The sequence below is a fragment of the Octopus bimaculoides genome, chromosome 27 (assembly GCF_046866305.1).
Source record: "Octopus bimaculoides isolate indiv1 chromosome 27, ASM4686630v1, whole genome shotgun sequence".
NCBI classification, from domain to species: domain Eukaryota; kingdom Metazoa; phylum Mollusca; class Cephalopoda; order Octopoda; family Octopodidae; genus Octopus; species Octopus bimaculoides.
This window is the reverse complement of record NC_142954.1, coordinates 1,394,302-1,408,641: the sequence shown is the minus strand read 5'-3', so window position 1 is coordinate 1,408,641 and position 14,340 is coordinate 1,394,302. Positions and strand designations below refer to the sequence as shown.

Below are 14,340 nucleotides of genomic sequence, written 5' to 3'. Positions count from 1 at the left end.
GCCAGTAATATCCATTGGATGTGTAATGTCAGTGTGCATACACAACAGAGTGTAAGCGCCCTGAGAGAAAAGTTGGACATAAGAAGCATCAAATGTGGTGTACAAGAGAGACAACTGCGCTGGTATGGTCATGTGTTGCATATAGATGAGGACAGCTGTGTGAAGAAGTGTGACACCCTAACAGTAGAGGGAGCCTGTAGAAGAGGGAGACCCAGGAAAACCTGAGATGAGTTGGTGAAGCACAACCTTCAAATGTTGGGCTTCATGGAGATGATGAGTGACCGAAACCTTTGGAGATATGCTGTGTTTGAGAAGACCCGGTTAGCCAAGTGAGACCGTAACTGCAGCGTCTGCCATTGTAGCATAACCGGCCCATTTAAGAGTACCTTTCAATCATTGGGCAATAAACTGTGCTTGAGAAGACCTGTTGAGTCAAGTGAAATCAGTTGTGGTCGACGCCAGTGCCACCTGACTGGCTCCTTTGCCGGTGGCACATAAAAAGCACTATTCAAGCGTGGTCGTTGCCTGTACCACCTGACTGGCTCTCATGCTGGTGCCACATAAAAAGCACCATTCAAGCGTGGTCGATGCCAGTACCGCCTAACTGGCCCTCGTGCCAGTAGCACATAAAAAGCACCCAGTACACTCTCGGAGTGGTTGGCGTTAGGAAGGGCATCCAGCTGTAGAAACTTTTCCAAATCAGATTGGAGTCTGGTTTAGCCTTCTGGCTTGTCAGTCCTCAGTCAAACCGTCCAACCCATGCCAGCATGGAAAGCGGGCGTTAAACGATGATGATGATAATATATATGTGTGTGTATGTGTCTTAGTGTTTGACTCCTCACTCCTACACATATCGTTTGTAAAAAAACATAAATCCGAAAGAAGAAGTACCCCGCCTTCCCCATTTTTAATAAAACAAGTCGTGATGGATAATTAACACTATAAAATTCGGACAATATACATTAAATGGAGCTGCTTGAAACGGCGGTTATGCGCTAAATACCTCCACATATTTACTTTATATTACCTATTTGCTTTATATATACATTATATAATTATACACACACACATATATTCGTTTGTTCCAGTCTTGTTATGTAGTCAGATAGCAGGTTTATTTCAGTCACGTACTTTTGGCCTCTCTGCTGGAGGTGAATCTTCTTTACAAACAAGTGAATTTTCTTTGCGAACAAACACAACCAAGCAACACACAAATATAAACACAGCACATTCTCATATTTATAAACAAATAGTCCATTTAAAATAAGGCCAATTTACATTTTCTAATTCAAATTTTGTGGATCGATAAAAAAATAAAACACAAGGAAGACCTACGTATATGAATTTTTCATTAGAGATCGGACCATTTTGTCAAGTAAGTGGTTTTATGTTTGGGTTAAACTGGATGAAACGCGGCGTAATTAAAGTTTAAAACTTTTTCTAAGTATAATTAGTTTCGTAAGTTGTAATTAGAGGAAAACAGCTGTTGAAATAAATTCAGAATACTCGAATTATAGAAACAGCCTTGAAATTAATTATTCTTTATACAAGAAAGTTTTCAAAAATAAAATTATAGCAATCTAATTTTCATTTTAAATTATGTTATCTATATTTACGTAATGTAATATAGTGTAAATTTAGTGTTACGATTAAGTATAATTAAAAGGAACCGTTTTTCCTACCTCGTTAGTTATTGATACAGTTAATGGCTGTCTGTGGTTAAGGGGCTCGCTTTGCAACCAAGTAGTTCCAGGTTCAATCTCACTGCGCGGTATCTTGGACAAGTGTTCTCTACTATAACTCCGGGCCGACCAATGCCTTACGAGTGAACTTAGACGGAAACTGTGAGGCAGCCCCCACATGTTTGTGTTTGTGACACCCACCCTCTCCTACCGCTTGACAACCGGTGCTGGTTTGTTTACGTCCTCGTTACTTACCAACGAGAGACTCATCATAGAATTAGCGGCAGACTTAAAAGTACAGGGATAGATTTAGTTCGACCAAAACTTTTCAAAGCGGTACCGCTGCACGACCGAATCTAATAACTGAAACAAGCAAAAGATAAAAAGATACCTATATATATTGGTAAAATTTTAATTACATCGCCTTTCCCCATTTTCCATAATAATCTCACTTTCTCTTCATCTCTCTTACACACACACACACACCGAAATCCTGAATGCTTTATAAGACTAACCCGGTTATTACCATTAATTGCCAGATACATTATTATCATTATTATTTTGAACTTGCTCAGGTTCGTTCTTATTCCTGGTAAGAATTATGTGGACAGCCGGTTACTACCCGTAACCTTAGGTATCCAAAGTTTCCAGCTGTCTTTCAAGTGCTTAGAAACCTCCTGATACCAATTTCATTCTTTTTCTTTTGCACTTTTGACTGCGTATCATCATTATTATTATTATTATTATTATTATTACCCTATGTAACCTTCGTCCTGTCTTTGTCCTTACATGTTTATGATTGATATTAGCCCTTGTGGCCAATAAAACGAATTAATTATTATTATTATTATTATTTCTAGCTAAGTAAGCTAAACTTGAAATTTTTAGACTAAAATTTAGCCCCACGTTTTTATTTATTTATTAATGTTTTTCAAACTTTATAGTTAATATCCAACTTCCCAAAGACTCAAACTCGGGGAAAAGTCTTCAGATAAACGTCCGAACCAAATGGCCTACAAGCAGAAAGTGGCGGTAATAGGATGTGGTCCGGCAGGTCTATGTATGTTGAAACATCTGATGCGAAGTAACGGAGACCACGTTCAAAGTTCGGAATATTTTGAAGCTATAGGATTCGAACAACAGAAACGGATAGGTGGAACATGGGTGTACGACGAAAATATCGGCTCTGAAGAAGAAGGCCGGCCTTGGCAATCTAGCATGTATAAAAACCTTAGGTGAGGCGGTCTTTTTTTAATCTTTCCTCTTTTTACTTGTCAACCTTCCTTTCTTTTCTTTTTTTTTAACGATAACAACCTTTATTTGTGTATATGTGTGTGTCTGTGTGTATATATTCTTTTATTTGTTTCAGGGTTTTTTTTTAGTCGAACAAATCGACGCCAGGACTAATTTTGTTTTTAAAGCCTAGTACTTACTCTACCAGTACCTTTTGCCGAACCGTTAAGTTTTGTGGACGTAAACACACCAACACCGGTTGTCAAGCGGTGATAGGGACAAACACAGACACACACACAGATATATGTCATCGTCGTCGTTTAACGTCCGCTTTCCATGCTAGCATGTGTCGGACGGTTTGACTGAGGACTGGCAAGCCAGAAGGCTGTACCAGGCTCCATTCTGATCTGGCAAGGTTTCTATGGCTGGATGCCCTTCCTAAATCCAACCACTCCTAAAGTGTAGTGGGAGCTTTTTACGTGCCACCAGTACGAGGGCCAGTCAGGCGGTTCTGGCATCGACCACACTCAAAAGGTGTTTTTTATGTGCCACCTGCATGAGAGCCAATCAGGCGGCACTGGCATCGACCATACTCGATCGGTGCTTTTTATGTGCCACCAGCATGGGAGCCACTCAGACGGTAATGGCATCGGTCACAACAATGACTTCAATTGACTCAACAGGTCTTTGCATGCACACACACACACACACATCACTTTAACTTGGTATTTCTACCTATTAAACGGGCGTGATATCCCAGTTTTTTTGTGTGATTTTTGCTACCCATGGTAACTACTAACATATTTACATTATCAAAGTTTTTTTAACCGAGATAATATTAATATATACATAAATTAATATATATATATATATATATATATATATATATATATTTTAAGAAAAAGTTTAAAAAAGCAAGAGTATATATATATATATATATATATATATATGCACACACACACACTATATGCAAGTATATCTACTAAAAATGTACATCTATTACAATCTACATACATTTTTTTAAATTGTCTGTTGTCAATCCAGAACCAACCTATCGAAACATGTCATGTCATTCCGAAACTTCCCTTATCCAGACAACGCACCATCGTTTCTGCACCACTCCGAAGTTCTGGCTTACCTCGAGGACTTTGCCAATCATTTTGGACTGCACCAATACATCAAAGTAAGCAACACCAATGTGGACTATCTTACTATCATCATCATCACCATCATCATCGTTAACAGCACAGTGAACATCACAATCAACATTTTCCACGTTTCTGCTGGAATACACTACTTTTGTTTCAATCAGTTTTGAAAATAAGGAAGAATTTAGTAAAATTACTAACCATTTTAATGAAGAATTTAATAAAATAACCTTTGTCATTATTAATTACCATAATTCTGTTGAAAAACACTGCATTTGTTTCAATTAATTTTGAAAATGATGAAGAATCTAGTAAGATAACTTTGACATTATTAAGCCGGTGGTTGGGAGTAGAGTGCAGTTTGACCCTTTTGATACCAATGTGCCAAGGACTGTCCCTGGTTCTGGGATACAAACTTCCTATTATAAAGCAATTGAAATTAAAACCTTCCCTCAAAACATCTTCTCAGTTTACTTTCCAAGCATCAGTTTGGAACAAAGTTATTTTAATATGGCGACAAAGAGGGTTGAAATGATCTAAGTTAAAACATTTCAAAATTTCACATTAATATATTCCAAACACCAGCTTAATAATTTCAGTTATTTTATTAAATTCTTCGTTATTGAAATAAAAAGCAGTGTATCTCATTAGAAATCTGGTAACAAAAGGGTTGATAATGAAATTTTGATGGAAGGTGTAAATTTAGATCACATTAACCCTCTTGTTACCATATTTCTCTTTATGTTAATTGATTTTGAAAATGAAGAATTTTGTAAAATAATTGTCATTATAAAGCTGCAGTTTGGAACATAAATTATCATAAAATTTGGAAGGTTTTGACTTAAATCTGTTTTAGAAAGGGGTTTATATCATAGGACCAGGTGGGTTGGCATCAAGAGGGTCTCTGTCAGAATCACCAACATCTTCACTGTCATTGTGGTTGTCAACACCCCATGAAGGATTCTCTTATGAAGTCTTTCACACTACCTGAAATAGCAGCAGCTAGGCACCCTCAAATTACACTCTACTGTCTTAAAAAAAAAAGAAAAAAAAAAGAGGAGCATATTGGATAAGATGTCACCGACCCTTATTTGTTTCCAAGCAAGGTAGTATTTCCCATGGCCAGACATGTTCTTACAGAATATTGCAAATGGATGACACTGCTTGTGTGACGGGGACTCTTGTTTACAGCTTTTATATGATGTCAAGACTAGGAGACAATCAAAGCCTTGTGAGTGGATTTGGTAGAAACTGAATAAAGCCCATCATATGTATGTATGTATATATCTGTGTGTGTGTGTGTGTGTGTGTGACTATATATATATGTGTGTGTGTGTGTGACTGTATGTATATATCTGTGTGTGTATGACTATGTATATATCTGTGTGTGTGTGTGACTGTATTTGTCCACTTGGCAGCTGGTGTTGGTGTGTTTGCATCCCTGTAACTTAGTGGTTCAGCAAAAGAAACCGATAGAATAATTACTAGGCTTAAGAAATAAGTCCTGGGGTCGATTTCTTCAACTAAAACCCTTCAAGGCAGTGCTCCAGCATGGCTGCAGTCAAATGAGGTGACATTTATCCATCGTTTGTCATTTAGTTATATATATGTATATATATGTGTGTGTGTGTGTGTATATATATATATATATATATATATTACTGTTCTTCTCTCTATTATTTAACCTATTCCTGCAGTTCCAGACTCAGGTAACACTAGTGGAACCATGTTTGGCCAAGAGCTTCCTTCCTAGTCCAGTTAAGTGGAAAGTAACCTACAAGAGGTGCCAAGAGTCTGCAGAAATGGAAGCCAAAGAAGTATCGCAAATATTTGATGCAGTGGCGGTGTGTAATGGGTGAGTAGACAAACCCAATTATTGGCATCAGTGGTGGTGGTGGTGGTGGGGTGGTGGCGGTGGTGGTGGTGGAGGTGGCAGTGGCGGCTGCTGCAGCGGCGTGGATGGCAGCTGTTGTTGTTGTTGTAACTTGCTAAACTGCTAAGTTACTGGGATGTAAACACACCAAGACCAGTTATCAAGTAGTGGGTGTGGCCAGACACAAAGACACACACACACACACACATATATATATATATATATATATATATCTTTCGAGTGTGTTGGGCCTCATGGAGGCAATGCCAAATGACCAAGACCTTTGGCATTTTGCTGTGCTTGAAAAGAAGATCCATCAGACCAAGTGAAATCAAAGTTGTGGCAGATACTGGTGTCATGCAAATGGCACCCGTGCCAGTGGCACATAAAAGCACCCATTACACTCTCAGAGTGGTTGGCATTAGGAAGGTCATCCAGCCGTAGAAACCATGCCAGATCAGACTGGAGTCTGGTGCAGCCTTCCAGCCTTGGTCAAACTGTCCAACCCATGACAACATGGATAACGGAGATTAAATGATGATGATGATGGTATATATATATATATGCATATATACAACAGGCTTCCTTCAGTTTCCGTCTACCAAGTCTTTGGTTGGCCTGAGGCTATAGTAGAAGACACATGCCCAAGGTGCCACGCAGTGGGACTGATCCCAGGACCATGTGGTTGGGAAGGAAGCTTCTTATTGTCATCATCATCATCATTTATCATTCGTTTTCCATGCTGGCATGGGTTGGATGGTGTAACAGCATCTGACGTGTCCCAAGGACTGCATCCATACTCTGGTGATGTTTATTTTCCTTTTTCTTCTCTTTCAGTCACTTTTCTGTGCCGTATTATCCATCATTTATTGGTGAAGAGAAGTTCCAAGGGACAATACTCCATAGCCACGATTACCGAAGCCCTGAGCAGTTTTCCGGAAAAATCATTGTGTGTATTGGAGCAAAGAGTTCTGGGATAGACATAGGCATTGAATTGTGCTCTGTTGCCAAGAAGGTAAATATGGTACTTTTGTTCCTTTGGCATCAAAGAAGGAAACCTCGAGCATATGTAGCAACCTTTACGTGGTTGCCAGGCCTGCTAGAAATAGCAGCCAACATTTGTTTCAAATCATGCCCCTTTTTTCTGCTCCATGAATGGCCCCTAGTGGCTTTGTTGGAACCATGGAGCTTGAGGGCAATTGTCTTTGAGGAGAATCATTAGAATAGGATCAATAAGGTATCACCAAAGCATAATGAAGTGAAGACCACATGACCTGATGGTTAGGATGACTCGCTCACAATCATAAGATCATAAGTTCAATTTCCAGACTGGGCAGTTGATTGTTTTCTTGAACAAGACACTTCATTTCATGTTATTACCAGTTCACTCAGTCACAAATGAGTTCCAGCAATAGCTGGGAAATTAACCTTGCGATGGACTGGCATCCTATCCCGCTGCACTTCTGGCAAAATTTGAAACCATTATTATTATTATTATTATTATTGAGACAGCAAGCTGGCAGAATCGTTAGCACACCAGGCAAAATGCTTAGTGGTATTTTGCCCATTGCTATTTTCTGAGTTCAAATTCCACCAAGGTCAGCTTTGCTTTTCATCCTTTCAATAAGTACCAGTTACGCACTGAAGTTGATGTAATCTACTTACCCCCCTCCCTGCAAATTTCAGGCCTTCTGCCTATAATAGAAAGGATTATCATTGTTACTACTATTGTTGTTGTTGTTATTGTTACAATTATCATTATTATTATTATTATTATTATTATTATTATTATATATTCCAGGTGTTTTTGAGTCATAGAGGTCACCCTTTAACCAGTGAGCTACCAAAAAATATGATTCAAAAACCAGAGATTCAAGAATTTATTTCTAATTATGTGGTTTTCGAAAATGGTGACACAGAACACGTAGATGCTGTGGTGCTTTGCACTGGTTACAAATTCAACTTTCCGTTCTTGCACGATAAATGCAATGTGAAAACCTTACACAACCGGGTGACCCCTCTCTATAAACATCTGGTGCATGCTGACTTTCATAATTTTTTCTTTCTCGGCCTTTGCACACAAGTAGCTCCTTTCCCAATGCTTGACATGCAAGCTGCTTTTTGCAAAGCTGTTCTTCAGGGCCAAGTGAGTTTACCGAGCGCTGGCGAGATGATACGAGACGCCAATGAAGATTTTGAGGAAAGATTGAAATCTGGTATGGCCAAACACCATGCGCATATGATGGGTTTACGACAGTGGGAATATAACGATGAGCTTGCGGATATGTGTAATGTTCCTCGTTTGCCAGTCCAGATAATGAACACTTATAAATATGTGGAACAAAAACGAAAGATGTACCCCATGACATATAAATACATGTCAGTGAGTTATGAAGCCCAATAGTCAAAGGTCATCCCAATAGGGGTGAAGTGCTTTAACAAAATACTAGAGAAACATTTTAAGGGACAAGCAAGGATGCAGGAAATACTAAATTCATACCAGGCACAGCTTCCCTTAAATCTTTACTTCCTATCATTGATAATTCTTGCCCTTTGAGCCATTTAGGCTCAATATTTTGTGTCCAAACCAGCTAGATCCAGCCTATCACACCTACCCTACAATGTCATTCTAAAAATAAACGCCTAAATATTCTACCTGTTTTATGTTAAATCTGGCCAGTTCTGGCGTCTCACACCTAGCCTACAATGTCATTCAAAAGATAAACAGCCTCATCATCATAATCTTCAAGTTATGAGATAATTCAGGATTAATTCAAAATATCATCTTCATCGTCATTTAACATCCATTCTCCATGTTGGCATGGGTTGGACAGTTTGAGGGCTGGCAAGCCAGAAGGCTATACCAGACTCCAATCTGATCTGGCAAAGTTTCTACAGCTGGATGCCCTTCCTAACGCCAACTGCTCCAAAATTTAAGCAGTAACACAACAAAAGGACAAATGGAAAATTCTCACAAAACGGGACATTGAGAATTCCTCATCAGTCATCGTCCAAAAATCCTTACAATTTCACGCCTTTAACGACAATATTGTTCGCTTTTGGTGGCGTCAGCAGCAAGAAGCTGCTGGGAATAGCGAATGAACATTGGAGACGGTGACGAAAACAAACACGACACAAATGTGAATGTACAAACAAAATAAAATAAATGTACGTAGGTGCTGGCCTAGATGTGTGGTAAGAAGCTTGCTTACCAGCTACATGGTACCAGGTTCAGTCTCACTGCGTGGCACCTTGGGCAAACGTCTTCTACTATAGCCTCGGGTCGACCAAAGCCTTGTGAGTTGATTTGGTAGATGGAAACTGAAAGAAGCCCGTCGTATACATATATATGTGTGTCTTTGTATCTGTTTGTCTCCACATCACCGCTTGACAACTGGTGTTGGTGTGTTTACGTCCCCATAACTTAGCTGTTCAGCAAAAGACACCGATAGAATAAGTACTAAGCTTAAAAAATAAGTCGTGGGGTGGATTTGTTCGACTAAAAGCCTTCAAGGCGGTGCTCCAGCATGGCTGCAGTCAAATGGCTGAAACATGTATAAGAATATAGAAAAAAGAAAGAAGGACTGGAAACGATGGAAAACCAGAACAAAAGAGGGGGGAAAACGAATGGTAAAAGGAAACATTGAAAGTAAGGAAGGCGAGACACACACATAACTAAACACTGGGGTTTGACTGTTGTTTCATTAATGGAATTACCCACTCATAGAATATAACGTAATCTTCAAGAAGTATTAGCGAGACACTCTGGTATATAACAAAGGCGACCTATTGAACCAGTATTTCCTTGGGCGCAACTGTCCCTTTACGAGGTTAACGTATCCTCTAATAAAATTTAATAACTACACATATATATATATATATATGTGTGTGTGTGTGTAGGAAGAGTGTTTCTTTGTGGGATATGAACTCCTGACGATATATATATAATGTATTGAGCTGTGATAGAATATTCAACAAAAAAAGTACTCCATCTGGTGAGAGATAAATATTATTTATTTAAAGGTCACAATGGTGATGCAAACAGGAAAAAACAGAACTCAAATTATGAGTATTTGTAAGTAAAAGTGACTCAAGGGCCGAGAGTTTCATGCGTTGTAATTATTGGGTTGTCCGGAAAGTTCGTGCCGATTTGTAGTAGCTTACCTTTCCACTTACTTGCCATGAAACCACCTCAATTCTGTGAAAAGGGTATTTTCAAGTTAAAGGAAAGATGGAGACGCATTGTGCAACAAAATGGTTCATATTTGGTTGATTAAAAATGTAATGGCAAGTATTTATTGACCTTTTTCTTTTCTTTAAAAATATCGGCACGAACTTTCCGGACAACCCAATAGTTTGAGAAGTGCCAACGCATGAAACTCTCAGCCCTAGAGTCACTCTGTTGTTTCTACTAAATACTAACATATATGTAATGTAATTTAATATAGTTCAATACAATCGTTAACACGCCAGGTAAAATGCTCAGACGGCATTTCGTCCGTCTATACATTCTGTGTTCAAATGCTGCCGAGGTCGGCTTTGCCTTTCGTCCCCACGGGTCGAGAAAATAAATACCAGTTGGACACTGGTCGGTTTAATCGACTTACCCCCTCCCCAGAAATTGTTGGCCTTGTGCCAAAATATTTGAATCAATATTACACATACATACATACAAACAAACAAGTACCCTTACACATACATTAATACATTACAGAGCTGGTCTACCTACATACATACACATATATACAAATACGGTATATTTATACACACACATACATAACTATGTATGTGTGTATACACACACACACACACATACAAACCAGAGAGTATACTCTCACATACATGCTTACAGAAGGTACGCACATACACACACGACACCATACCACGTGACTCCAATCGCTGAAGCTGTTAATGAAACTCTGGAAGAGAACGTTGCCTTTTAATTTGGAAGCCTTATCCAAGCTAAATATCTATATCCATATATATACACTCGACATATATATAATGTACAAGCATATACACACATGTATAAACCATTGTTCATAGACAAACTGTTTTGGTTGGCGAGAGGGCAGCAATAAACAGGAGCCAAAATAATAATATTGTTATTCTTGGTTCGTGGATTTCTTCTTTCAGTTTTGCCTTTCAACACAATGCACGCAGCAATTGATAGTACGACAACAATTAGATCGATAAAGGACGAGTCTGTGTTTTTTGGCGGGGTTTTGTACAACAGAAATAGCTGTGGTGGTGTTGCTGGGTCCGTCTGTAGTCATGTCCTTTTCTCGGAATCTTGTTGCTGTAAACCAAGTCAGATCGGATGCAAGTTGGAGGCCCTCTACTTTGATTTTACGGGGTCGGTTCTCGATGATCCTTTGCATGACACACGACTGAGAAGCATGGAGGAATTTCGTGAAAATGGTATCGACTGTTCCTTAAAAGATGTCCTGAACACACCAGAGAGAGATAATGGTCGAGCAACGGTCGCGATACCCACCGACAGAAAAGGGATTTCCGTGCCCCACAATCGGTCTGCGACGACCAGATGTTCTAATCCCTTGGATAATCACAGAAGCAGCGGTATTGGCACGAAGAACATGAACCATATCAATGGTAACACTCAACTTTCTTTACTGGAAACTTCGTTGTCTTTGGAGAAAATGAAACTGGAGGAAACTTGGAACATTTACCAAAATAACATAAGCAACAACAATAACTGTATCGACATAGATTCTCCTCCACACATCCGATACACAGAAACGAAGGATTTTCCCAACCATTTTATACCAATCTCGGCCAGCTGCACGCCTCTGGAAACCTACATAAATTTCAAGGAACAGAGGAAGAAGAAAAAATCTTTAAAGAACAATTTCTGCGTGTTTTGCAAGAACAACGGTGAAAATGCTGTCTTGTATTCCGGTCATGTTCTTAAAGACGAATTAGGCCGGGTCAGCTGTCCGGTCCTTCGTAGTTACACGTGTCCACTTTGTGGTTCGAGTGGTGACCGAGCTCACACAGTGCGTTACTGTCCGGTCGGTGCCTATTCAGCTGTTTGCACAACAAATTCTATGGGTACCAGAACCGTTAATGGCCCTTCTACGTCGCCTGCGGATAGCAACAAATATCTCAATAGCAACCACTACAACTAACAAGCAAAGATGTTTTTCAGCAGACAAAAATGGAAATAGCAGGGAGCTCCAATTCCGTTTGTAATTGAGGTAAAGAGAACCTTAAATTTAAAAAGAAAACAAAAAGGTATAGTCTAAATATGTCCCCTCCTTCAACCATCTTCAGTTTTTGTCTCCTATATTTTAAAAAGGTTTTTAAAGGGATTTTTATGACCATTTCATCCCTATTCTGTTTTATATTTCACAATGCATCAAGGACCCGCCTTGTATGAAATATTTTTCAGTTTCCTTAAAGAGAAAATCATACACCTTTTTGCTATGGTTAAACTCTTGTCGAACGATGTTTCGAATCCCTGGCGGAACTATTCTCGCTAAGCAATAGCGGGTCCTTACAAAAAGCAAGAATTTCACTTTATTTCCATCTCTTAAAAAAAAAAAATGAAAAATCAAGATTCATTGCTTATTTAAAAAGGAATTAATATATATTCTTAAAAAAAAAAAAAACTTGATTTTAAATATGTTTTTAGTTGGTTTAATTTTTGACAAATTGAAAGACAAGGAATTTTTAAACCAAAACTGAAAAAAAAAATTCAAAAGAAAATATATTTAATAATTTTTCTTTTTATATTTTATAATTTTATTTTACATATTCGAAAGAGAAGAGACAATTGTATGTTTGTAAAGTAAAATACCATATTTGTGGTATTTTAATTACCTTGTAGAATCTAAAATATATAATTAGCCAAATTGACAACACAAACTTTATTACAAACACAAAATGACAAATTGATTCATTTAATGTTACTTAGAATTAAGTCTTTGCGGTTGACAGAATACAATATTTCCGTTTGAATGTAGAGTGGGAACTGGTACGAATTGTTAAAATAAAAGCCTAAAATAATAGACATGGTGCTTTTTTTTTTGTTTAAATTTCTTCTGTCGTGGTCCACAATGTGTATTAGACTTCTACGACCTACCCCGATGTCCATTGAATAGAAACCAAAAAAATCAAATGTCCAAGCGCAAATTTAATTCAAACTACGATAAAATAAAAAGTTAATGGAGCAAGCTAGTTTCTTGCAATCCTTGTTTGTTGGCACTCCGTCGCTTACGACGACGAGGGTTCCAGTTGATCCGATCAACAGAACAGCCTGCTCGTGAAATTAACGTGCAAGTGGCTGAGCACTCCACAGACACGTGTACCCTTAACGTAGTTCTCGGGGATATTCAGCGTGACACAGTGTGACAAGGCTGACCCTTTGAATTACAGGCACAACAGAAACAGGAAGTAAGAATGAGAGAAAGTTGTGGTGAAAGAGTACAGCAGGGTTCTCCACCATCCCCTGTCGGGGCCTCGTGGAGCTTTTAGGTGTTTTCGCTCAATAAAAACTCACAACGCCCGGTCTGGGAATCGAAACCGCGAGTCCGCTGCCCTAACCACTGGGCCATTGCGTCTCCACTCTTGCAGTCCACACAGGCGACATCATTAGTTTTTCATGCATTGCTGTGTGGTAAGAAATTCACTTCCCAACTACATGGTTCCGAGTTCAGTCCCACTGCTTGACACCTTGGGCAAGTATCTTCTACTATAGCCACGGGCGGAGCAAAACATTCCGAATGCTTTTGGTAGACGGAAACTGAAAGAAGACCATCGTGTGTGTCTTTGTCCTCCATCTCCACTCGACGACTGGTGTTTGTTTATTTACGTCCCCGTGACTAACGGTTCAGCAGAAGAAACCGGTGGAATAAGTACTGGGGTCTAGTCATTCAACTAAAACCCTTAAAGAGACACAGACCCGTCCCTACGTTCTGCATTATAGCAGCTTAAAAATCCTCATTGTCGCTTCTCGAGCATTAAATTTGGTCTTACCATTGCGAAAAAGGAAATATATATTTAATGGGTTTCATGTCATTGGACTGCGGCCATGCTGGGGCACCACTTTGAAGAGTTTTAGTTGAACGAATCGGTCCTAGTACTTCCCCCCCCCACCTCCAGTCTGGTACTTACTTTAGCCGGTTTTTTGTCAAACTGCTAGATTACAGGGACATAAGCAAACCAACACCGGTTGTCAAACGGTGGTGGTGAGGACAAGCTCAAATATATATATACACACACACACACGTCGGGCTTCTCTCAGTTTCCGCCCACCAAATCTACTCGCAAGGCTTTGGTTGGCCCGAGGCTTTAGTAGAAGACATTTACCTGAGGTGCTACGCAGTGGGACTGAAGCCGGAACCATGCGGTTGGGAAGCAGAATTCTTACTCCACAGGGCAT

At 39.2% G+C, this 14,340-nt stretch overlaps 2 protein-coding genes across 6 annotated transcripts in view; both read left to right on the top strand.

The window, feature by feature from the left end:
* Positions 1 to 8,589, top strand: part of LOC106867794 (uncharacterized) — a 17,270-nt gene extending 8,681 nt beyond the window's left edge. For 3 of the 5 annotated variants that reach the window (XM_089343342.1, XM_089343338.1, XM_089343341.1), the window contains exons 2-6: positions 2,627 to 2,917; positions 3,960 to 4,098; positions 5,761 to 5,918; positions 6,774 to 6,951; positions 7,738 to 8,589. In XM_089343342.1, the coding sequence (XP_089199468.1) occupies positions 2,691 to 2,917; positions 3,960 to 4,098; positions 5,761 to 5,918; positions 6,774 to 6,951; positions 7,738 to 8,340 (1,305 nt within the window). In that variant the 5' untranslated portion in view covers positions 2,627 to 2,690 and the 3' untranslated portion in view covers positions 8,341 to 8,589. Of the gene's footprint in view, positions 1 to 589; positions 1,376 to 1,423; positions 2,086 to 2,626; positions 2,918 to 3,959; positions 4,099 to 5,760; positions 5,919 to 6,773; positions 6,952 to 7,737 lie in introns of those variants that run through there. The other 2 variants (XM_089343339.1, XM_089343340.1) reach the window with 2 other exon arrangements.
* Positions 8,590 to 10,955: 2,366 nt separating this feature from the next.
* On the top strand, positions 10,956 to 12,257 carry LOC106867802 (uncharacterized). Its single transcript, XM_089343343.1, has one exon. It carries the CDS (start codon positions 11,090 to 11,092, stop codon positions 12,083 to 12,085), a length of 996 nt encoding a protein of 331 aa, XP_089199469.1. The 5' UTR covers positions 10,956 to 11,089; the 3' UTR covers positions 12,086 to 12,257.
* The last annotated feature ends 2,083 nt before the right edge of the window (positions 12,258 to 14,340 follow it).